This window comes from Halyomorpha halys, unplaced genomic scaffold, assembly GCF_000696795.3.
Source record: "Halyomorpha halys isolate HHAL.00 unplaced genomic scaffold, Hhal_1.1 Scaffold107.1, whole genome shotgun sequence".
In the NCBI taxonomy this organism is placed as follows: Eukaryota; Metazoa; Arthropoda; class Insecta; order Hemiptera; family Pentatomidae; genus Halyomorpha; species Halyomorpha halys.
The window spans coordinates 649,093-672,551 of record NW_027112128.1 but is presented as its reverse complement, the minus strand read 5'-3'; the positions used below and the strand labels follow the sequence as shown (position 1 = coordinate 672,551).

Genomic DNA, 23,459 nt, shown 5'->3' with positions numbered 1-23,459 from the left:
GCCTCAGCTGCACTAGAGTCCTTCTTGATGTAGAACCTTTTTTTTTTTTTTTTTGAACTTTTTTTTTTTAGTAATGTTAGTGGGAAAGAATATTTAAATTCAATTATAAAGTTTCATAAGATTTCTTGAATTCGGAGTAATAGTAAAGAGTATCATAGATTTAGTTTAATTAAACCATGACATTCTGAAATATTATAAAACATAGCACATAGTGATGGATATTAACCTTCAAATCATAGTTTATAAGTTTATTAATAAAAACTTAGCATAGAAAACTTAAGAAAAATAAGGAGAAAATAGTTCATAAAATTCATTCAAGGCTGCTCAGAATCATTACAACTAAGCTCTTTTTTTAGTGGCTTCATCTCATAGATAGTGTCCAACATTGGAGTGTCTCTGGTTTCCGGGACAAACATTAACAAAAATGCTCCAAGAAATGCAAGAAAGCCACAAAGTGTAGTGGGGATCCACCAGACTCTTTTACCCTGAAAAATATAACTCTTAGGTATTAATGAATTTATTTTTAAATCATATATTGCTAAGACATATAATTCAGTTTTCAATTTTTTTTTTTTTTTTTTTTTTTTTTTACATTTTGCTCTCACCGATACTGAAATCATATATATGAATTTATGAGATAGAACTGTACTAAGACAAAGTTCAATGTGTAGAGTACAAGCAACAGGAGAATGGTTGTCCTTTTTTCAATTTATATAGAAATACATTTCTTTAGTTATTAAAGAAAATTTTTTTTTTCAAATTGACAGCTTAAAGCACACTAAACCCAAATCAAATTATTTGTATGTAATTTTCTATCCCATTTTCAGTTTTGAATAAATTCTGGAATGTTGAGGAGTTGATATTAAGTTGTATACAAATCCTTTACATTTAAAGAGTTCTTTAATTTATGTTAAAGAACTCAAAATTAAATTTTAATTACAAAAAAATATAAAAAAAACTTATAGCATCTAAAAAAAAAGGCATTGGAAAGGAAAAGAATTAAATTCAGATAAAAAAGAATTTTAGGCTTTAACAATAGGAATGAATTGTGATCCTAACTAAGTATGGTAGTCTTCTGTAAATAAAATTTATTTTAAAATGCAAAAATATTTTAATGATTTAATTCTTAAGGTCTGAGTTCATTATGTTAAAGTGATGTACATATCTGGGTATTGAAATGAAACAGACTTTCATATAATCCTTTTCATTACTCAAAAAATAAAATCAACAGAAAATAGTAACAGAATAAATCTAAATTGCTAACATAAATTTAACAACTTTAACATGAAAAATTATAAACCTGCAAAGACACATTGAAAGAATTTTTTTCTTTTTAAATCCTCTTTCCAATTTTAATATTAATATTGAAAAAACTCCACAGAAAATAAAAATTATAACTGTTTGAAGTGTTTTCAGATATTCAAAGTTAGGCAACTATGAAACTGATAGCTAAAATTGACATGATTGATATTTATTTATAAATGGAATTTGCTCTGGGTGTGGTCAAATTAAACTCAAATAGTAATATTATGTACTATTTTTATTTGAGCCAATGTTTCGCCCCAAGTTGCAGGACTTTATCAGAGCTAAAAAAGATACAAACACTTAGCATAAGTAAAAAAAGTAAGTGGAAAATTACAAAGATATACAATGAAACGTAAAAAATTAAATAAGAAAAATTAAAGTTTATAAATAATAAATTAAAACGGTAATAGAAACAGATACAGAGAAGAAATATTGAAGAAAGTAGAAATTAAGAGATGAAAAGGGATAAGAATAAAATCAAATGAAAATGAACAAGATTTCATTTGATTTTTTTCCTATCCCTTTTCATCTCTTAATTTGTACTTTCATTAATATTTCTTCTCTGTATCTGTTACTATTACCGTTTTAATTTATTATTTATAACCTTTAATTTTTACGTTTCATTGTATAACCTTGTAATTTTTCACTTACTTTTATTTACTTATGCTAAGCATTTGAATCTTTTTTTAGCCCTGACGAAGCCCTGCAACATGGGGCAAAATGTTGGCTCAAATAAAAATAGTATATAATATTACCATTTGAGTTTAATTTGACCGCACCTAGATCAAATTCCATTTATTAATACACACGGTCAATCAGCAATCTTCCAGGATATTTAATTATCAATTGTTCATTCAAGAATAAGGGCGTATCTATGGTAATTTTAGCTATTAGTTTTAGCTATAGCTAATTCATGCCCATTTCTACAGATATTAATATCAGATGACTCTTCAACACTCAAATCATTTGTGTGACTTCAAATCAAAGAAGTATAACATGTTTTATGAAACTGCAAAGGCATAACATTGAAAGAAAAAAAAATTTTAATCATTTTTTTTTAGCTTGTTATTAACATTGAAACAACTCCACAGTAAAAAAAAATTAAATATTAGAACATTACTAAATGTTATTAGGCACTAATATCAGATGAAAGGACTATCACTAAGAAATGAAGAATGATTCTAGGATCTGAAGGAAAAAACTCATGACACATAAAGTTAAGATTATATTTGTATACTAACCAATATGTCCACTATATATGGTGCTAGCAGGGATCCCAATTGTGCTACAGTAACACAGCTACCCATGGCAGTGTTCCGATTTTCGGTTGGGAATAGTTCTAGAGTGTGAAATATGACAACACCATTTGCTGCTACTCCTGCAAGTCTCCCGACCATTGTCACACACATCATCGGCCAGCCTAATCCATTTGAATAATCATTAAATTGGATTTTATAAATCAATAAAATATTAATTTGTCAGAATGAATCAGTTGTTGGTTATTCTGAAATAAACCTGATAGGTAAAATCATTACTCTTTATCTGGAATAAAATTTGCTAAACTTTCATAGTAACTATAATGAATTAACTAGTTACATCTGTTATCTGATAGCATCAATTTGTTTGAGCAATAATAATTGTTGGCTAATAGTTAACAACCATTATCAAGGAAACTTTATTTAAAATATATATTATTAGTATTTTTTTATATTTATAATAATGAGGGAAAAAATAAGGAAAAAAAGAGGAAAGTTTTATTGTGTTGGAAGAGAGAATATGAAAAAAGAGGATAGAAAAAAAAGGAATTAACAAAAAAAAATTAATAAAGTATAGAAAGAAGAAAAAAAAATAAAAAGGTAAAAGAACCAAAGCCATGAAAAAAAAAAAGTCATAAACTATCATTACATATTGTTTACTTGTTATGCCTATATGTCATAAGAAAAAAAAATCTCTAATTAGATTTGAATAAGTATGCTATGCAGCTAGTAGTTAACTGAAGTTGGGTAGAACACATTTGTTGTTTTTTATTAGGTCTGGGACATACCCTTTTCAGAATCATGAGAATAACTAATAATAATTGATACACTGAAATGGAAGTCAGTACATTTAAAGTTATCACATTAACATTTTATTCATGAAAATGTATTCAGGCCTATGGTTTGAACAAAACCAGTAAGTTAATTGGAAGAATGGTGGCTGTATAAGATACAATTTTAAAAACTATGAACTTTTGTATATGTTTTTGAACAATTTGTTGACTCACATAAAATTTCTTCATTGTGAACCCATGTCTTTCCCATGAAAGCTTTTTATAACGATTACCATAATAGCCCCTAATTACATTTAGAAGTATTTTGAAAAAATGAAGTGACTGATAATAAGGGATTTAAGAATGGCTGATTAACATGAGTTTTAGATTTTTTAAAATTGCATTTCAAAATTTTCATTATTTTCTCTTTCCTATTTTTTTTTTTTTTTTTCGTACATTTAATAAATATTAAGCTAGACTTTTTAAATTTCCAAAAGAAATATTTTTTCTCTTGAGGTTTACAATTTTCTTTAAAAAAGGCTTTATCAAAACTGTGAACTAAATACAGTAATCTATTATAGTAAACAATACATAATGGGAGGAATTAAAAATAAGTTTAATACAGGTTGATACAAGTTAAAAATCATGACAATCAATATTAATACTGCACTATGTAATCATCTAAAGAGTATTGCAACATAAATATTATAATAATATTAACAAAATCCATATTACCCTGTGGAACCACCATTATTAATAGCATTGCGATTCCAGAAATAATCCAGAAGGCTATTCCAGAACTCTTCCTACCAAAATATGAAAGGAAGAGGAGAGGAAGCAAGATGCCAGGAATTTCTATGATTCCATTCAATCCCATGTAGATGTACTGATTGACATCAAAGTTGAATCCACTTAAAGCTAAAAAAAAAATGATGGGTCTATGAAATCATGCATGGAGCTTTATGATACAACAAAAAAGTATTGATCACTACTCACTTCATTACTTTAAAGTATGGTTAGTATTCTATATAATTATATAAAATTTTGAGTCTGTTATTCATTTGAAAAGGTATAGAATTTAATGAGATTTATTAATATGATTTATCAATATTTATATCCCAATTTTATATAATCTATAATATGAAAATATCTTCTAACAAAACAAATTTTGAAAAACCCAAATTACTCACGTCAGAAACTAAACTTCTGATTTTGGTTAATATCAATTTAATGTATAATTTAGAATATTTTAGTTTATATTGATTAATTTTTAATAATAATACAATCCTTGATTTATTCAGGGACTGGTCCCTTTAGAATACTATTACAGGTGTCAAAATAAGACTTTAAAGCCTTAGAGTAAAGTATAAAATAAAAATGAAATTATAAAACATCATAAAATATAACATAATATAATATAATACATAAAATAATGAATTAGAAAAGAAAAAATAAACAACAATAATTAACTGCGTAGGTAAAATAAAAATAGAACAAATATTATAATTAAACCATATATTGTATCATAAAGCATAAGATGACTAAGTTCTAATAAAATGAAATGGAAAAGACAAACATAAATGAACCGAAAATAATAACAAAAAAGAAACAATTAATGTTTATATACATATGTAAAAGTTTCAAAGAAAATCAGAAACATCAAATTTAGAAGGAAAAAAAAAGATCAACTAAAAAGGAAAAAAAAATCCTCTAATAAATCATAAATCTTAAGGTATATTCTAATAAAAGGAATACAAATGAAGTATTGATGATAATATGGACTAAATATTTAAATAATTCTATATAAATATTAAAAACATCCAATCATATTTAGTAAAATATTATTGAATTTTTTTTTCCCAACCCCTATTGGTGCATGAGGTTGATATCAGAGGATGATGGGAAAATGAAAAAAAGGCAAGAATAACAATTAAAATTTTCAAATAAAAATGTAAATGGATTGAAAGATTCGATGGACTAAAGATCATAACACAAAAAAAAAGCAATCCTTCCCAGTCAGACATGCCCCACTAGGACCCCCAGTGAGTGACATTTTTTTTCACTTTTAAAATATTTGCTTAAAACGAGAAGAGGAGACTTGAGATAATTTAATCAAGCAATATTTAAAAAGCACCTGAAATTAAAAAATGGCGTGAAATCAGCTCCATTGCAAGCTCCTGTCCTCCGTGGTAGCTTTACTTATCTGACTTTTCAAACAGAGAATTATAGTGAGTAGGTTGGTTGATATTCAACGTATCACAACCTCACAAAAGATCATAAAACAAAAAAGGGCCATCCTTACCGTCCGGACCCACCCTACTAAGACCCAGGGAGCAACGGCCCTGTATCACTTTTGAAATATTTGCTTAAAACAGGAAGAGGAGTCTTAAAATAGTTTAATCGTGCAATGTTTAAAAAGTTCCTGAAATTGAAAAACCCCATGATTGCCCTTTTTTTGTGTTATTATCTCCTCTAATCCATCAAATCTTTCTATCCGATTACATTTTTACATGAAAATTTTAATTTTTATTCTTCGGGAATAAGTTGGACAATAGGGAGTTAAATAATATTTTTAACTCCATAAAAGAGCCACCTCTCATGAAATATAATTAACAGCAAATGAAATTAGGATTTTAGTAATAAAAAAAATAATAAAGAAAATTAAATAATTGGTGAATGTCAGCAAACTAATGTTTATTAAATTAACAGTACCTTACCTATAATATAGTAGAAAAAGTTTCCTAGAAACCACAAATAATAGCATATCAAAGTTCTTTTAGTAAGTTGAAGTGTTGAGAAAAGTTTTATGTAATCTTTAATTAAAAAAAACACATTCATGGAACATTGATCAGATTGATCCTGAAAAAAAAAAACACAATAATAAATGCCACTTATATAGCTGGAAGAAAATAAAAATAAACTAGAAGAGAGGCTAATAAAAGTTCAAGATATACTCGTGTAGGCTGATCAGGCTTATTTGAACCAGTGTGGCATAAAGTTCCTATGATACTTGATGCTTTTTCTTGCTTCCCAGAAGTTATCAACCACCTTGGCGATTCTGGCAAAAACCTATGGTAGAAATAAATAGTTGGATCAAAAATAATATATCTTTATAAATAATAAATCAGGAAATTTCAAATGATGCACATGATAAAAGTTAGCTAGAATATTTCTACAACTTAAACTCAATTTAGTTATTTTCAAGATCATAAGTTACATATTAATATAAAAGGAATAATACTTGGTACCAGCAATGGACGACAAGCATAACCATCGGGGCTGACAGTGCTAGTTGAAGTTGCCTCCAGTTATATGTTAAATATGCAGCCAATGGAAGAATTATAATTCCTAATGCAAAAGCTACGTTGAATATATTCCCTACATATGCTCTATATTTCTTCACCGTTAGTTCCAATACTGCAAAACAAACAGAGGGAAAACAGAGCATCTATATTTGGTAAACATAATTATTAGGAAGAATTAATTTTTTGTTATTAAAAAAAAATACTAATGGTAAAAATATAAAAAAAAAATTATTCTTGTAATTAGGTAAATATAGTAGTAATATTTTAATCTGCATACTTTTATGACATGTTTTGGGGGAAAATAAAAACAGGTGGATTTAACAAATCATTTTAGAAACCTTTTCAGTGATTTTGATAATACGCTAAAATGACAAACACAAGATTATAGCGGCATCTTTTAACAAGTATTAAAAACATGATTAGACATGTGCTAATTAGTTTTTTAATTTGCTACAAACACCAACAATAAATGGCCACGTACGAGAGTTGTATTTACGAACATTCCTCTAGAAGACTTTACTCAATATTTTCTTTAAGTGCACATCTTTAACTTGTTTAAAATAAAATTATTATTTTGTAAGTGTTCCTTTACCCTTTCACTTGCTAAGGCAGCAACAGTTCTTAAGGAATAAAAGAAGTGTTTTAAAAACAAAAATTTAGTTGAGGTGGAAATTTAAAGGAAGAAGCCTTTAGTAAACACCTCCTTTAAAACAAAGAAAGAAAATTTAATAATTTTGGAAACTTACATTAAAATTTAATTTAATTCAAAGAATTTATCCTGATTAACTTCTTATTACAATATTTTTAAATTAAAAAGATAAAAACTTATGTCTGCTATTATTCAAAAGAATGAATCACAAAATTTGTTTGTCATTGAAAAACTATTATTTATGAGAACTTTTATAACACATTAATTTAACATTAGTCAACTTACAGATTGTATAACCAGTATCATAGACTCCAGCACCAGCGACTCCTATCAACAGTCTAAATAATATAAACATTGAATAGCTGGTTACAAAAGCAGAGGAAGGACCTGCTATCATATATAAGACAGATGAAAATATAAAGGTCTTCTTCCTGCCGAACCTAGACAAATTAGTTTGAAATTACACCAATGAATATAATTTATATAACAAAGTATATTAATTTATAAATGGTTGTAATGTTTTGTGATTAATTACAAATTTGTAATTAAAAATATTACATTCTTACAAACTTGGGTTAGTTCTTCAGAAGTTTAATGGTAGGTAAGGTGAGAAAAATAATTTCAGAGTACAAATAAAAAGTTTTAGGGTGTAAACCAAAATAAAAATCATAATTATATAATTCCAATACTAAAGATAAATTTCTCACCTATCGCTAATTAGGCCAAATAACACAGCTCCAAAAAATTTCCCAATCGCAACAGTACTTTGAATTGTTGATCTGAGGGATGAATCATCACAAACAAGATCCCACTTAAGATAAAAAAATAAAATAAATTGTTTCAAAATATATAAATGTTTATGCTATGTTGTTACAAAAGTTTTTGTATCTAAAAAAAGTTTCATTTAAATTTCAATAGAAATATACATACTTTAAAATATAGAATCCAGCATTGTCAGAATGAGGGGTTAAAGCCTCGTTCTGCAAGAAGTTAAATTTTGTGGTGGCATTAGTACTTGATTTTTGAGGCAAACATTTTTTAACATCCTGATTTAACACACTTCTTCTTTTTTTTATGTGCCGGCCTTTCAAAAAATATGTCATTAATTAGAAAATACCGCAGTTGTAAAACATTCTCCATTTTTGAAAACAGTTTTGACGAAAATTCATCTTATTCTGATTGAACATAGTAGGGTATTTCTGTTTTAAACTATATAAACTCTTTCAGACAACAATACTTGTGTGATCGCAAAACAATTCTGTCTAATAGACTCCAGAAATTCAGCATCATCCAAATCTGAAGGGTGACATGACCTAGATTCATCTTGAAGGCTGTTGTTTCGAGAATTGAACTGCCTGAACCAAAATGCTGTCCTCTATCAATTTATCATACTTTCTCTCTTCCCTTAACAAATTTCCTCGGATGCTACCTTAACACTTTTGGTTCTTTTATCCAAGGGTGTTTCAGAAGACCACAAATTACAATTTTTTTCTTTGAAATTTTCAGTAAAATTTATACAATAGTATAGAAACAGTTGGTATCCATCATTAAACAAAAAATTAGCAAACCTATATGATTTATGTATTTTTTATATCAGAATCATTTAAGTATAAAAATAGATACTTTAACATCAGCAATGAATTGGTGCATAAAGACTTTTGTAAACATGTAATAACTGTAACATAATATATTTAATACAAACCTCGCTCACTATTGTCTGATGAAAAAATTCTTCATCATAAATATAACTCATACATTTTATTACATCAGGTTTTTGTCTCAGATTACTATAACTAAGAGAATCGTCAAAACCCAAATTTTTAAATAAAGAATAATTCCAGGCATATTGAACACAACTTTCTTTTTCCAATCTACAAATTTTTCATAATATATATAATTAATTCATTTATATTAATATAATAAAGGAAGGCTGAAGAAGAGGTAACCTACCCAGGACTGCTAATTTCTCTAATCTGTTCCTTTGTCCAGTTAGCCTCGACAAGCTCTGGAATATTGCAGAAGAAAGAAGGATTTCCTCCAAGAAATACATATGAAGCTAAATGTGCAGAGTTGAAAATTACTGGACTAGCCGTAAGGAACAATATCCATATTAACCAAGAATGATTTTTACATTTTTTTTCTAAAGCATTTTCTAATGTTTCTGGATCCATTTCACTTCTGTTGAATGGAACTGATATATATGATTATTTATCATTAATAAAATGAAATGAAATTTAAATCAATTAGATTGAGTCAAATAATGCAACAACTTCATCAGAAAAAGTTCATGATTTTAGCATGATTTTAATTTATTTTATATTTTTAGTTTTGTGATATTTTTATATTTTATCCATCTGATTGAGATAGTGGAATAGAATAAATATTTTTTCTAAGTTAGTTCATGATAAGTGAATGAAATAAAGTAAAGAAAGAATAAAATAAAATTAAAAAAAAAAAATCAAAATTACCCAAAAATTTTTCAATATTTCTTTATCAATTTACTCTTTTATACTTATTTACTTTAACATCTTGCATGAGATGTTTAATTTAATTTTATAATGTAAAAAAAAGAACTTACCTGTTATTGACTCAATGGTTTATTTAGTAATTATCTTCCAAAAACCCGTTCACAAACCAAGTATTTTACAGCCTGCAAACTTTACTTCTTTCCATTTCACAAACAGGAATGAAAGAAAAGGTGAAGCTGATAGTGAACTGATTCAATACACAACTAGAGAAATGAAATGATCCACTATTTTCACAAAAAACAAAATAATTATAATACTAATTATTGCAAATAAGGTGAAATTTTATAATTTGAAATTAACTTTTTATGTTAAATATACAGTGTTAATGTACTCATCAAGGTCATACTCATTAAGATGTAAATCATATTTGATATTTTGCTAAAAATATCTCTTTTTTTTTTTTTTTAAACCTGAGATCAAAATACTGAATTAAATTGAACTATATGTATAGACATTGTATTTGTATTTTGTTAAAACTAGTTACCTACTATAGCCTATGTATAAATGTCTTAATTTCACCTTTCTCAATGAGACAAAGCAATACTTTAGGAAGTTTTAACTCATGACTCATTGGTCTTTCTCTAGACCAGTAGTAGAAAGACCATACAAGTTCCTGTCCAATACATAATTATGGAGGTCCTTTGATTAAGGTGGAAGTTGCTGGATGATTTGGACACCAAGAGAACGGAGAGACTAAGGGTCCACTAAGACTAACAGTCCAAGACCAATAAAGAGCAGTTATTTCATTCCAATTTTTAATTACTTTAATCCTAACTATGTACAGTTAAGAGACAAAATTGATGATTCTGCTAACCATAGTTAGGGAGAATAAAAAATGCTGACTGTTCTGAAGATACAAAAAATTAATTTTTGAGTTCTTTTTGTAAAAGAAAGAAAAATGTGTGCTTGATTTCCTTTCATAAAATGTTTGTTTTTACCTAGACTATGTAATTGATATAGTAAATGTCATTAAAAAGTAAACATTTAAATATTTAAGATGCCCCCTGAAACTTATTTTAATCTAGAAAAACCTAAAATTTTCCCTCATTTTTTATTCGGAGCTTCATATCTTTAAAACTAGCTACACCACTAAAAAAACTTCATAGTTTAATTATTATTATTATTAATTATTTAAAGTAGAGCAAATTCTTTAAAATCTGGGCTTTCATAGAACTATTTACTTATAGTTTCTGATATATAGTATTTCATAAAGTAAACATTTTTTCAAAACATCCAGAAATCCACATTTTGTGAATTTATTTTGGAAAATTTCATGGAAACTACCAATCCTACAAAAATACTAATTATAAACTACTTCTGATAAAAAAAAAAAAATTAAATATAAGAAGATTAGTACTAGTAGATCTCTATTTTTTAAAACCATGTTGTTGGGGATAAAATTAAACTATTGACAATAGGCTGAATCTTGTTTAAAACTGAGGCTTTGAAAACATTAGTTATTGTATTGGAAGATTATTGATTGACCATGTGTATAGATGAATGGAATATGTCCGGGTGCGGTTAAAAAAACTCAAATAGTAAATGATTATACTATTTTTATTAAGCCAACGTTTCGCCCCACGTTGCAGGGCTTCGTCAGGGCTAAAAAGATACAAACACTTGACATAGTTACAAAAAAAGAGAAAAAACATAAGTGGAAAATAACAGGGGTGTACAATGAAAAGTAAAATATAATAAGAAAAATTAAAGGTTGTAAACAGTAAATGAAAGGGTATTTACTGTTTACAACCTTTAATTTTTCTTATTATATTTTACTTTTCATTGTATACCCCTGTTATTTTCCACTTATGTTTTTTCTCTTTTTTTTTGTAAATATGTAAATCTTTTTAGCCCAGACGAAGCCCTGCAACGTGGGGCAAAACGTTGGCTCAATAAAAATAGTATAATCATTTACTATATGAGTTTTTTTAACCGCACCCGGACCATATTCCATTCATTAGTTATTCTATGTTGAATACAAAAAGGTTCTTTGCATATTTTGGAAATTGGTTTAATATAACTAAATTTATAGAGTTTAGGAAATGAACCTGAAGTCAATGAATGATAAAGAGGACAATGAATACTGGTGTTAATGAAAGTAAACATGATTTTAAGATAACTGAAGGGGGCTTATCTGGACCAGGACTTTTTTTACATTTAAATACCCATAGTTATTTTTCAACTTCATCGCAATCAAAATTTGATATTTTGGCAAATATTATGAAGAATACTACTTCTACAAAGATAAACTTCATAGCTGTCTTTATAGTGCATAAAACTAGCTTCAATTCGAGAGCTGATAGACATTCCTACGGCTAATGGTTCCTGAGGTATATGTTTCCTAAAATAAATCCACTTACTACCCATTTTGAGTTATGAAGCATTTCTTTTTAAAAAAGTTTATTTGGAGAACTATTGAATGTAAACAGCATTATTAGTGCTCATTTTAGTTAGGTTCTTCTACTTTAAATGATTTTCCATAAGGATTTTTAGTGTAGTCAGAAGTATCCAAGATATGGAGCTTTAAATGAAAACTTAATGTATTGAAATAGCTGCCATTTTTAATTTCCACTAACTATGTTTGGCCAACTTATCAATTTTGACTAGTAACTGTATATATTTTTCATTAAACTAATCAAAACTTGGGATAAAATAACTGGGTTTTTTTCTGGATTCTTAGACCATAATTTTTCTCCTGGGTCCACTTCTTAATCAGACATTTCAATTATGAAAAAAACAAAAACTATACCTTATCCATTTTATGATACCTTTACTACTTTTATCTTATCCATTTTATGATACCTTTACTACCTTTACCTTATCCATTTTACGATACCTTTACTACCTTATCCATTTTACGATACCTTTACTACCTTTACCTTATCCATTTTATGATACCTTTACTACCTTTACCTTATCCATTTTATGATACATTTACTACCTTTACCTTATCCATTTTATGATACCTTTACCTTTATATGACGAGCCATAAAAAGCTGAAAAATCATTCCATAAAAATGGGACCATGAACTGGAAATATATAGGTGTAACGACACCTCTACTTGCTTGTTTAAACTGTAACTACTACAGCCACTAAAACCGCTATTGTGTTGTAGAAAATAAGTTTTATTATTTGATTTGTAAATAAAACAGTAGATGGCGACATAGCTTCGGACATGGGTCAGCTTGGCTTTCCTTTGCTCTGTGCTCAGTCGGCTTGTGGCATCTATTCATTAAACACACCCTTTGTTTTTGTTTATAAAACCCTCCCTAAATCCGCAACACATTGCCCAGCATGACGGAACCTACTAGCTAACATGGGAACTACCACTGACATCAGGCAAATCCTCTGTGGAAACATTATTTGTTGCTGTGACCTGAGATCCAAGGTAAGGAAACTCCTCCACTCTCTCAAAGATACAGCTTCCTACGACAACCTGTCTCTGCAGGGATCTGGCTCCTCTGGTGTACATATATTTCGTTTTTTTTTCATTAATAGCCAGACCCATATGTGCAGGAGCTCTCTTCAGGCTCAAGAAAGACTTGGTAAGCACAGTAAAAGATAGTGCCACTATATCAATGTCATCCACATTACCAAGCAGATGAACCGATCTGTTGAATATAGTGCCTTTATTCTGGATACCTGATTCTCTCACTATATTTTCCAGTATCAAATTAAATAGGAGGCACACTAGAGCATCTCCTTGCCTTAGTCCTTTATTTGAGCCAAATTCAGAAGAGTGTTCGGACTGTATGCGGACACTGCACCTAACATCTCTCATAGTCTTTTTTATAAGGCGTATAGGCTTTGAAGGAACCTTCATTTCTCTGAGTGCCTCATATAACATAGGGCGCTTGACACTGTCATACGTGTTCTTGAAGTCCACGAACAAGTGGTGGGTAGCGATCTTATGTTCATGGGCCCTTTCCAAGATTAGTCTGAGGGTATGAATTTGGTCCATCGTAGATTTCCCTCTCCTGAGCCAGTCTGGTACTGAACGATTTCTTGTTCTGCATGTGGGATCAGCCTTTGGAAGAGGATATTGGAGAATACTTTGTAAGCCCAGGGGAGCAGCGATACTCCTCTGTAATTAGCACATTCCAATTGCTTTCCTTTCTTATGAAGAAGGCATATCAAAGCACTGCTCCATTGCTGAAGCATCTTCTCTTGAACCCATATCTCGAGAATCAAGTCATAAAGTGTCCTGTGCAGTTCCTCTCCACCATATTTAAACAATTCTGCAGGCAATTTATCCTCGCCTGGTCTTGACTGTTAAATAGAATAAAATAAAGATGCTGTTCAGGTTAAGTTTGGAAGGTCTGTAGATAGATTTAAGGAGAAAGGGAGATCCAATTTTAATGACTTTGGTATTCTAGGTGTTTAGTGTAGGTTGATTGGGGATTGCACAAGCACATATAAATTCTATATATATCTTTTTTAGTTCCAAGATGGCATGTGGATAGCAGTCAGAAGAAGATAAATTTGGATGTCATCAAATTTATGTAGCTGATACTGGGAATGTCGAATGGTAAGTGGAAGGTCGTTGACAAACATCAAAGATATGATGGACTAAGATAGAGGGCAGGAGGGATTATTTGGGACTATGAATGACGAGTAAGGAAGGATTGAAAAAATTTAAAAGCACTTAAGCGAATCAAGGCTATTTGTGGTTGAGGGAGTTAACATGTCACCTTAGTAACCTCGAAACTGCAGCAGCGCTGGTTTGAATCCAGCTAGGGAGGGAAGTAGAGGGATTGAATTTTATTTTGCGGAGGGCTCACTGAATGAGATCTTAAACCATCCACTCTGATTAGAATAGGTTAGTTACCTGTAAATAATCCCTCTCCCTCCCCCTAATTTCAAAAATGAGCAGGCGATAATAGAAAAAAATCAGAACAATCAGAATCCTTGGTAGACAGAATTAAAGGCATATGAATAATCAAGGAGAACAAGGATTTTGGGGTGCCTCTGTTTCATGTCTGTGTGAAGATCTTAATTAGGGAAGATTGAGTGAAGTAGACTGGAAATCAGACTGGAGAGGGTTCATAAGGTTGTTATGCTCGAGAAAGTGGGAAAGTTGGGATTGAACTAAATGGTGTTAAGGTTAGGACAGGTTTGACGAAAGAGGATTCGTATGGAAATCATTGAAGACTACCTGGATTTAAGATTTTTTTCAGTGGGCAAACAGGAGCAGTTTTCCAAATCATAAATAATAAATACATAATTTTCTTTATTATGAAAACTAAACAAACACATACTTAAGATAGTTATATATTAAACACTATAAGTTCTTGGGATTATAACATTCATGTACAGAAGAGGCTTTCTTTGTGAATTTTGTTTCCATACACAATAATTTTTTTTTTTTGTGCAATATAATATAAAAAAGCGAGATCGGTGGATATTTGAGTTGTACAATTTTTTAGCGCAAGTTCATTTCTTTAATTGTGTCTGGCATTGGAGTATCTCTGGTCTCAGGTAAAAGAACCAAAAAGAATGCACCTAGGAGTGCAAGCAAGCCACATACTGCTGTAGGCATCCAGCCAGCAATTTTCCCCTAAAAATAAGCATAATGGTACTTTTTTTTAAAATGAAACATTACTTGCTAACATTTTTATAATAATACACATTATTATATATATTTTCTGGAAAAATGTAAAATTATTAGTAGAAATCAGTATGGTTTAGGTAAAAAGGCAAATATACTGAGCAACTATTACTTGATTTTAAAAATTTAATTAATGATAAACTCGATTGTAACTACCATATAATTTGCACATTTCGTCGGTTTGGAAAAAGACTGTCACAACTCAAAATTATCCATTTTTATGTTTTCACAATAAAACGATTGGAATTTGTCTATATTTTTATGTGGATGAGAATTACAACTTGTAATTTTTTTCCACATAAAAATATAGACAAATTGCAGTTAAAATGGATTATTTTGAGTTGTGACAGTCTTCTTCCAAACTGACGAAATGTGCAAATTATATGGCAGTTACAATCAAGTTTATCATTAATTAAATTTTTAAAATCAAGTAATTTTTAAAAAATATAGGATTCTCTGATTCAGCTTTGAGAGTTTTTAAAAGTTACTTTGAGAACAAAAAATCAATAGTTAAACTAGGAAACAGTCTTAGTGGTTCAGCTTACATAGAAACTGGTATAACATAGGGTAGTGATTTAGATCCTCTGTTTTAATATCTATATGAACAATATTCAAAAAGTTATTACAAGTGGCAATGATTACTTCTTTTTTATTCTCTTTTTATTACTTACCATAAAAATTACAACATGGCTCTGAAAAATCTTGAATTTACTATTCTAATTTTTGAAAATGGGCTCATAGTTAACAAAGGCAAAGTGTACGTTAGGTTGATAATATCACCCCATATGCCTTCTGTAGATGATTATGGAATTAAATCCAATGACTGTGACTGTCTCACTAACATTAATAATATAAAAATATGGTGCTGTAAAACATGTTGAAATGTTGAAAATTATAAATGTCAAGGTGTTATTGTGAATAATGCTATACATAGTAAATGTTTTAAAGTGGTTAAGAGCATGCTCATATAAAATTTATTATCTCAAATTTTTACTTAAAAGAGAAGCTTTAATAATGGTGTACAAATCACTTTTTAAATCAATATTAAGATATGGAATTGAATTTTATGGTCCCAGCGCTGATAGTTATTTATCAAAACTTGCAAATCCACGGCATCGAACATTAAGAACAATAACACACCATACTAATAAAGCAGAAAATCTTAAATTTGTTGGTACTTTACCACCTAAACTATTTTATTTTTACAGAATTAAAATCAAGTGATCAAGACCAGGATTAGTTAAATATTTCAAAGGCAGGATGTTCCTCATCCAAATCATTTTCATTCCTTGAGTGGATATTAATATTCCATTTATAGCTATTGTTTTTGTTTTTTTGTATGCATGCTTTTATTTTTACCTAAGAAGGGTACAAAGGAAGGGTTATCCTAGTGTTACCTAGTTATTCTTGTCAGAGTGGAAAGATGAGATTTCTATAGTTCGTTGTACAAAGCGAAAAAAAAAAAAAAAAGGACAAACATAGGCATAGGGCCATTTGTAGCTGAGGATGTTGAGGCCTTACTTAAGTGACCTTTTATTTCGTGGTGCTCACAGAATGAAAACTTGACACTTCCACCATAGTTAGAATAGGTAAATGACCCTCCCTTTGCAACCTCTCCTCCTATGTCAGGAAACCACCAGGTAAGGGGTAAATAAAAGAAAAATAAGAGTAATTAAAAACATAAAATTCCTGTTTGGTGGCGTTCTTCCTTTAAAGGGGCTTAACAGTTTTCAACATCAAACCAAGCCAAAGCTGTTGAAAGAAAAAACATCACCCAACATGCAGTTCCAACGATTTTGTTTACCCAATCCTCTCACCTCATGTAATGGACTGTAGGAAGTAAACACAAAATATAATGCCCGTCTATTCCACAGGATGTTCAACAAACCTTGTGAGTAGCGTCACCATCAGCTAACAAAATACTGACGACCACTTTCCAAAAAATCAAATTTCCTCATTCCTCTCTTCAAATGCGTTACCAATACAGAAAAGAGACGATCCCTCAACCCGTTTTCATCATGACATCAACCCAGCTTAGAAGAAAAAAAATTCCACAGGATGGATCAGTACCAATAGTTCTTCTGGGTCGAAGGAGCTCTTCTGAGGTGCTGATTTAACTCGCTAGAACACCACAGCCTTACATATAGAAAGTGAATTTATTTATTTTGTTTTTTATAATCAATATATCAATTTTTTTTTAAAATAAGTATAGTTAAAGTTTATTATAGTTTTGCATATCACATTCTAATATGAGGTATATTGAACCAGAACATTCCTAGAATGTATGTTTTTTTTATGAAAAGTTAATTAATAAATTTTTTTAACAATTTTCATATTTTAGGTAAGAAGCTAAAGTGGCATATATGGTAATATTTCGGTCTTGAATATTGTCTCATTTTATTGTGGTTTTCTGTACTCTTCGTAATGTCAAAACGACCTCACTGAATATGTGGTGTAGCTACTTAAAATGAAAAATGGTCAATTCACGTACATAAAAGTTAGAGATTAATTACCACTTTGGGATTGTAGACGACGATATATTATCAGATAATTAACAAATTTACAGTCTCAGAATTTCGTCACACTTTTGGAATTTATTTAATATCATAGTTTTTTTTTAAAGGGATTTTCAGGAAATACTTGAACATTAGGAAATCATTTGATTGAGAATCGAAAAAAGTTTGCCTCAACTACATAAAAAAAAAAAAAGAAATGGCATTATGGTTACATAATTATGTTACTTAAACCTGACATTAGTCACGTAATCCAACAATATGAATTGCCCATTACTGAGAATATTGGAGTACAACTACCTGACTTGTGATAACATACTGTCTTAATTATCTCTTCCAACGTAGATTTTCTTTTTATTTATTTCAAGTTAATTTTATTTACCATGATAAAGGCTATTTCAAAATTGTAATAATATTTTGCGAAAAATAAAATGAATTAGAAGAGTAAAAAAAAAAATTATTTCATAGAAATATTAAAGGAAAATATCTAAAACTTATGAACTACGCAATTGGGAAAAGTATAATACGTTCGGAATAAATTTAAATTGATTTGGAAAGTGCTTGAATGTATTTAAAAAATATTTACATGTTTATACTTACTAATGTATCTACTAAATATGGTGCTAGTAAAGGACCCAGCTGAGCAACAGTAGTGCAACTGCCGATGGCAAAGTTACGATGTTCAGTTGGAAACAGCTCGGAAGCATAAAGCATGACGACACCGTATGCACCTGTCCCCACAAGTCTTCCGAAGAGAGAAATACACATCATGGGCCAACCTAATAATTCAGGAATAACTTTATTACTAAATAAAATTAAATAAAGAATGTTCTCTGAAAATTGCAAAGTGAATAATTGTAATTAACAATCAAGGATTAAAATTTCTAGAACGAAATAGAAGATAAGAATTAACATGCGCTGCATCATTCGTCAAGGATTGAACAGACCACAGGTACAGCACAAGCCATTCGTTCAGAGGATCCGGCTATAATCTTTACTCCCCTGGAAAAGTTTTCAAACAACGTACTGTAAACAGTTTTTGTGTTAAAATTAAAGCATAAATTTATCACTCTCGGGCAACTTTTTTTTTTGTCGAATCTTTAAACTTTGTATCTATCTAGTGTTTTGAGGAAAATAAAATTCTCATGCTTATTTATTCTTCTTAACAAGTACCTGTGCACTTACTTCACCTGTTAACCGGGTAATTCCTTTGTTAATCCACAGCATATAACGGGCGCGAACTCTTTCAGTAGGACCTGTCTGAACGTCACGCCCGGAGGACGTAAGTTCATATTATTATTTTTTTTTTTATCCTTAAAATAAATGAAAAGACTATGAAATATACATTTTTTCATTTATTTACATGTAAAGCACAAAGGAAAATACAAAATTACACACAAATAGAAAAGAATACCCAAAAAAAAAAAAAAATGAAAACATCGAATTAAAAGATTATAAATTTTACAAGCAATTATATAGAATACAAAAAATATATATTTTCTATTTAGAAAAAAAATATAAAAAAGTTAACAATTGCAGAACAATAAACAAAACCACACAAATAAAAATATTGTGTCTAAAAAATTAAAATATATATATTTAAATGATATGAGGGGTAGATGGTTGTGGGGTCCTATCAGGATATAACACAAATAAGTTGAAATAAGCCACTTGGCTTTCTGATTTGCTACTAGCAGCCCTGATGAAGGCTAGAAATTCTGGCCGAAACGTTAGCACTATTAAATAAGTTATTTCAACTTATTTGTGTTATATTCTGACCGCACCCCCAACCATCTTGTTCTGATTTAATTTATCCACGGTCAACTTTCTTCTCATCATTATATAAATGGTATTTAAAAATTCAAAAATCAATTTCAGTGTGATATATTTTAAAGCAATTGTTGATACATAGTGCTACCTCACAATTCGGACACTAGTATGTAGATTCTTTTCTAACACCTTTTTTGTAGCAAACTCGACTTTTTCTGGATTCAGTTTTTCCTTTTAAGCTTTTCATTTGTTCTGGAAAATGCCTTTCAACTATTTAGTTATTAAAGTGTGTTTGGATGACTAGTATCTTTGTTGTTCGATAATATACGTCCCGCCCGTTCCAGGGCGCAACATATATTTCAAGAACATAATCACATGTCCTACCCGTACCCAATATTGTTTACGTTTTACTTATTAAAATGTGACGCTCGAAAAACAGGTTAAGATAAATAATTTATTTAAAATTAAAAAAAATAAATAAATAAAACTTAAAAAACGAATACAAATATTCAAGTTATGGCTGATTCGTTAAAATAATTTTAACGTAAGTTCTGGGACTATAGATCCAGCTAGGTAAGACGCAACAAAAAATAATTAAATAAAATATAAGAAATCTTGGATATTCCTTTTTGGACTAGTCTTATGAACATGATAAAAGTTTTATAGCATTGTTAGATAGCGCTATAGTGCCTATATTTTTTAGTAAAAAACAGTTTAGGCAAGCCCTAATTAAACTATTATTGACATTACAACATTAATGGCCACTTAAGTGAGTCTACAAATATGATTCTCGTTTTCATTACGTAATGAAATTTTTTTTTACATTTTATCTCTGTTCGCAATTTAACGATTATTTGTTTCTGTCGTATTTTTCAAGCAAATAATAGACAATCGCACTATCGAAAATCATCGGAGAGGGACAGGAGTGTTTTTTGCATATTTTCCCTAAGAACAAGGTTTGGAAGTTTTGGGACTATCTGGTGTACATGTATATGTCAATATTAAAGAGATGAGGAGGGTGGCCCAGTTCATATGTTTACTCCCCTTACCTCTATAATTTTTGGCAGTGGTGTGCTGCCCATATTTTGAGAATATTGTTAATTTTCTAACCGTCTTCAGTTCTTCTGCTGCCATAACTCTGGAATTTCTAATGGATGGAGTAATTTTTTTTAGTGCTTCTGATTGAAAATGAACTTTCAAGACGGATTCGTATTGTGAAATTTTTTGATTAAAAGTATTGTAATTGTAAACGAAGATTTGAAAGAAAACAGTACAGAGAATCGACACTTATATACATAATCCTTTGTGAAATCAATTTCTCCTGAAAATTCGCTATCACAATTTGAATTTGCTCAACCGGCCTAAAAATGCTTGTCATTTAGGTCATGCCTTAGTAATTAAATATCTGAAATATAATGGTGGATTCTTATGTGAAATAGATTTAGGTCGTGATTTTTTTCAGTAATCCCGTCCTCCTTCCCTCCCCCATTTTCCTAATTTTTTCCCGCATATATCGCTAAAAACCGTAAAGCATTGTTTGCGGTCTTCACAATTTACTCCTTCAGGATGTGCGAGATAAAAAAGTGCTCAAGAAGTAGGAGTTATTTTCAACTCATTGACAGTTTATCCTGTGACAGTCACTGGCAGTGCGTCTAGTACCAAACGGTTTATCCCGTGACAGTCACGTGTAGTGCGTCAAGTACCATTCAGATTACCTCGTAACACGCACGGGCAGATTAAGGCGTTCAACCTGTTTAGGCTACCAAAGATACCTAAGACTATAGCTAAAGTCTATGCTTCCTTTGTATTGTAAGATTATTTTAACAGGAAAAGGAGATGTGGTTTAGTTTTGAATTCAGTATGCCATCGACTTTGAAACCGATCACACAATCCTTTGCACCAGAGTTTAGTGTTTTATTAATTTTAACTAATAACAAAATATGACTAAGTACCAAGCCCGAGCAAAGACGGTAGACCTTCCTCTACTCCCGCACAGCTCCGATTGACAGAAAGACATTTTATTGATATTATTCCGCCAATTGCCATAAGGCCATACCGTATAGATTTTCTTCTTATAGAGTGCTGTTAGAAACGAATAATTGGGAAAAAAGTGGGGAAGGAAACAAGATACTACCGCCCGGATTATAAAGTCGGATTATGTATCCGTGTTTTAAAATCTATCATACACGAACTAATCACTAACGAGGTATATATGTTTTATTACATGCCGAAGTATTTCCGAACATGAAAAACTAGACATTTTTTGAACCAGAATTCGTAATTTTAACACACTGTGAAAGGATTAAAATTTTATGCACTATCAGAATGCGAAGAATACAAATTATCCCATCTAATTAGAAATTCCATAGTTAGATACGCTGGAGGAGAACTGGATTAGGAATGAAAAATAATCATCACCTCTAATCCTGAGCTACGTGCTATTGTAAAATTTTTCACGATCGCAATACTTCTTCAAAATATGTTTTATAAGTAAGAGAAAATATGAAGCACTAAAATATTTATAATGTGAATTTTACAGATAATTTCTATTTATGTAATAAATAACTTTTCTTTTGTAAAATAATATTTCAAATAATTATTTACCTTTTGGTGTAACCGTCGTTGCCAAAAGAATAACACCAGCAACAAACCACAAGAATATTCCAGTACTCCTTCTGCCGAAGTATTTTAAAAAAATGATAGGTGATAAGTAACCTGGAATTTCGACGATTCCATTCAGTCCAACGTAAAGATACTCGTTGACGTCAATATTTGATCCATTTAATGCTATAAAAATAATTATAAAAATTTGACATTGTACATAAATTTGTAATAATTAATTCAAATAGATGGATTGCTACTAATAGATAGCTCAAAGATGTCAAATTTATGCCACGTATAGCTGTGTGTGAGTCGAAATATGATTGACACATAGTGTGTGCAGTTTCAAATTTGTATCTAACCTGTTTAGTAAGGAGCAAGCTTGTCCATCTTGTCCAACTGGCGTGCGAGAGCTTATCAATATAAAAAAAAATTTAAAACGCCTTCCTTTTGAAAGAGATTTTATAATAACAACTTATAGGAAATATACTGGTTGGTAAGTTAGTTAAAACTATATAGTGATTTATAGTTCTCAAGTTGACCGCCCAACTTGCGGAATTAAGAACTAAAAATGTCATCAATATTCGGAACTATGTAACCATATGAAAGTTTTTTTTTGTAGATGAAGTTTACAAAAAACCAAAATAGAAATAAACTTTCTGATGTATCTGTACTAGAACAGAACGAGAGGGGGATATACGTTCGAAGGTGGACGCAGCAGGTCGACCACAATGTTCACACTAAATTTTCATTTTGATTGTCATTGCAATGTTTGTATCAAATGATAAATTTTAAAAACATTTTGTATTTATACTTTCCTTAAATATGTATGACAAACACTTTGCCAATATGAATAAATATTACTATTTTTGGTTTTATTAATAACTTTACCATAAACACCAACCTTATTGATAGCTTAAAGTTTAAAATTTAAATTATATAGTTATCATATGGCCTGTAACCTCGTTCAAATATTTAATATTAGCTCTTGAGGCATGTTATGTTAGATAATCCTGGAAAAAAGTATTAATAATGTTGGAATAAACAAATTTTAGTTATTTTTTATTTACAAAGACCCCTTCAGATTGTTTACTGCTGTTCTAAAACGGCCATACAGTCAACAAAATAAATATGTATATATATACATAAG

The 23,459-nt window shown here is 29.8% G+C and overlaps 2 protein-coding genes across 2 annotated transcripts in view; both read right to left on the bottom strand.

The window, feature by feature from the left end:
* Window positions 1–276: 276 nt before the first annotated feature.
* Window positions 277–9,480, bottom strand: LOC106677760 (organic cation transporter protein). The gene is made up of 10 exons (XM_014415872.3): window positions 9,239–9,480; window positions 8,991–9,159; window positions 7,996–8,099; window positions 7,574–7,728; window positions 6,583–6,751; window positions 6,289–6,403; window positions 6,052–6,193; window positions 4,070–4,252; window positions 2,547–2,725; window positions 277–485 (listed from the first exon to the last, which is right to left on the bottom strand). The coding sequence occupies exons 1-10, from the start codon at window positions 9,457–9,459 to the stop codon at window positions 315–317; spliced, it is 1,608 nt and encodes a 535-aa protein (XP_014271358.1). The 5' UTR covers window positions 9,460–9,480; the 3' UTR covers window positions 277–314.
* A 5,547-nt stretch (window positions 9,481–15,027) lies between these two features.
* LOC106677762 (organic cation transporter protein) overlaps window positions 15,028–23,459 on the bottom strand; it is a 19,883-nt gene continuing 11,451 nt past the window's right edge. The window contains exons 9-11 of the mRNA XM_014415874.2: window positions 22,313–22,495; window positions 18,539–18,717; window positions 15,028–15,374 (exon numbers count right to left, since the gene is read on the bottom strand). Of these exons, the coding sequence (XP_014271360.1) occupies window positions 15,240–15,374; window positions 18,539–18,717; window positions 22,313–22,495 (497 nt within the window). The 3' untranslated portion in view covers window positions 15,028–15,239. The remainder of the gene's footprint in view (window positions 15,375–18,538; window positions 18,718–22,312; window positions 22,496–23,459) is intronic.

Bases quoted from the DNA above. Each gene is read 5' to 3' on its own strand.
- LOC106677760 (XM_014415872.3), bottom strand. From the start codon at position 9,459: ATGGATCCAGAAACATTAGAAAATGCTTTAGAAAAAAAATGTAAAAAT. The intron at 7,729-7,995 runs GTGAGAAATTTA...TAATTTGTCTAG, and splicing joins TTTGGCCTAATTAGCGATAG to GTTCGGCAGGAAGAAGACCT. The intron at 4,253-6,051 runs GTAAGGTACTGT...TTTTTTTTTTAG, and splicing joins CTTTTTCTACTATATTATAG to CTTTAAGTGGATTCAACTTT.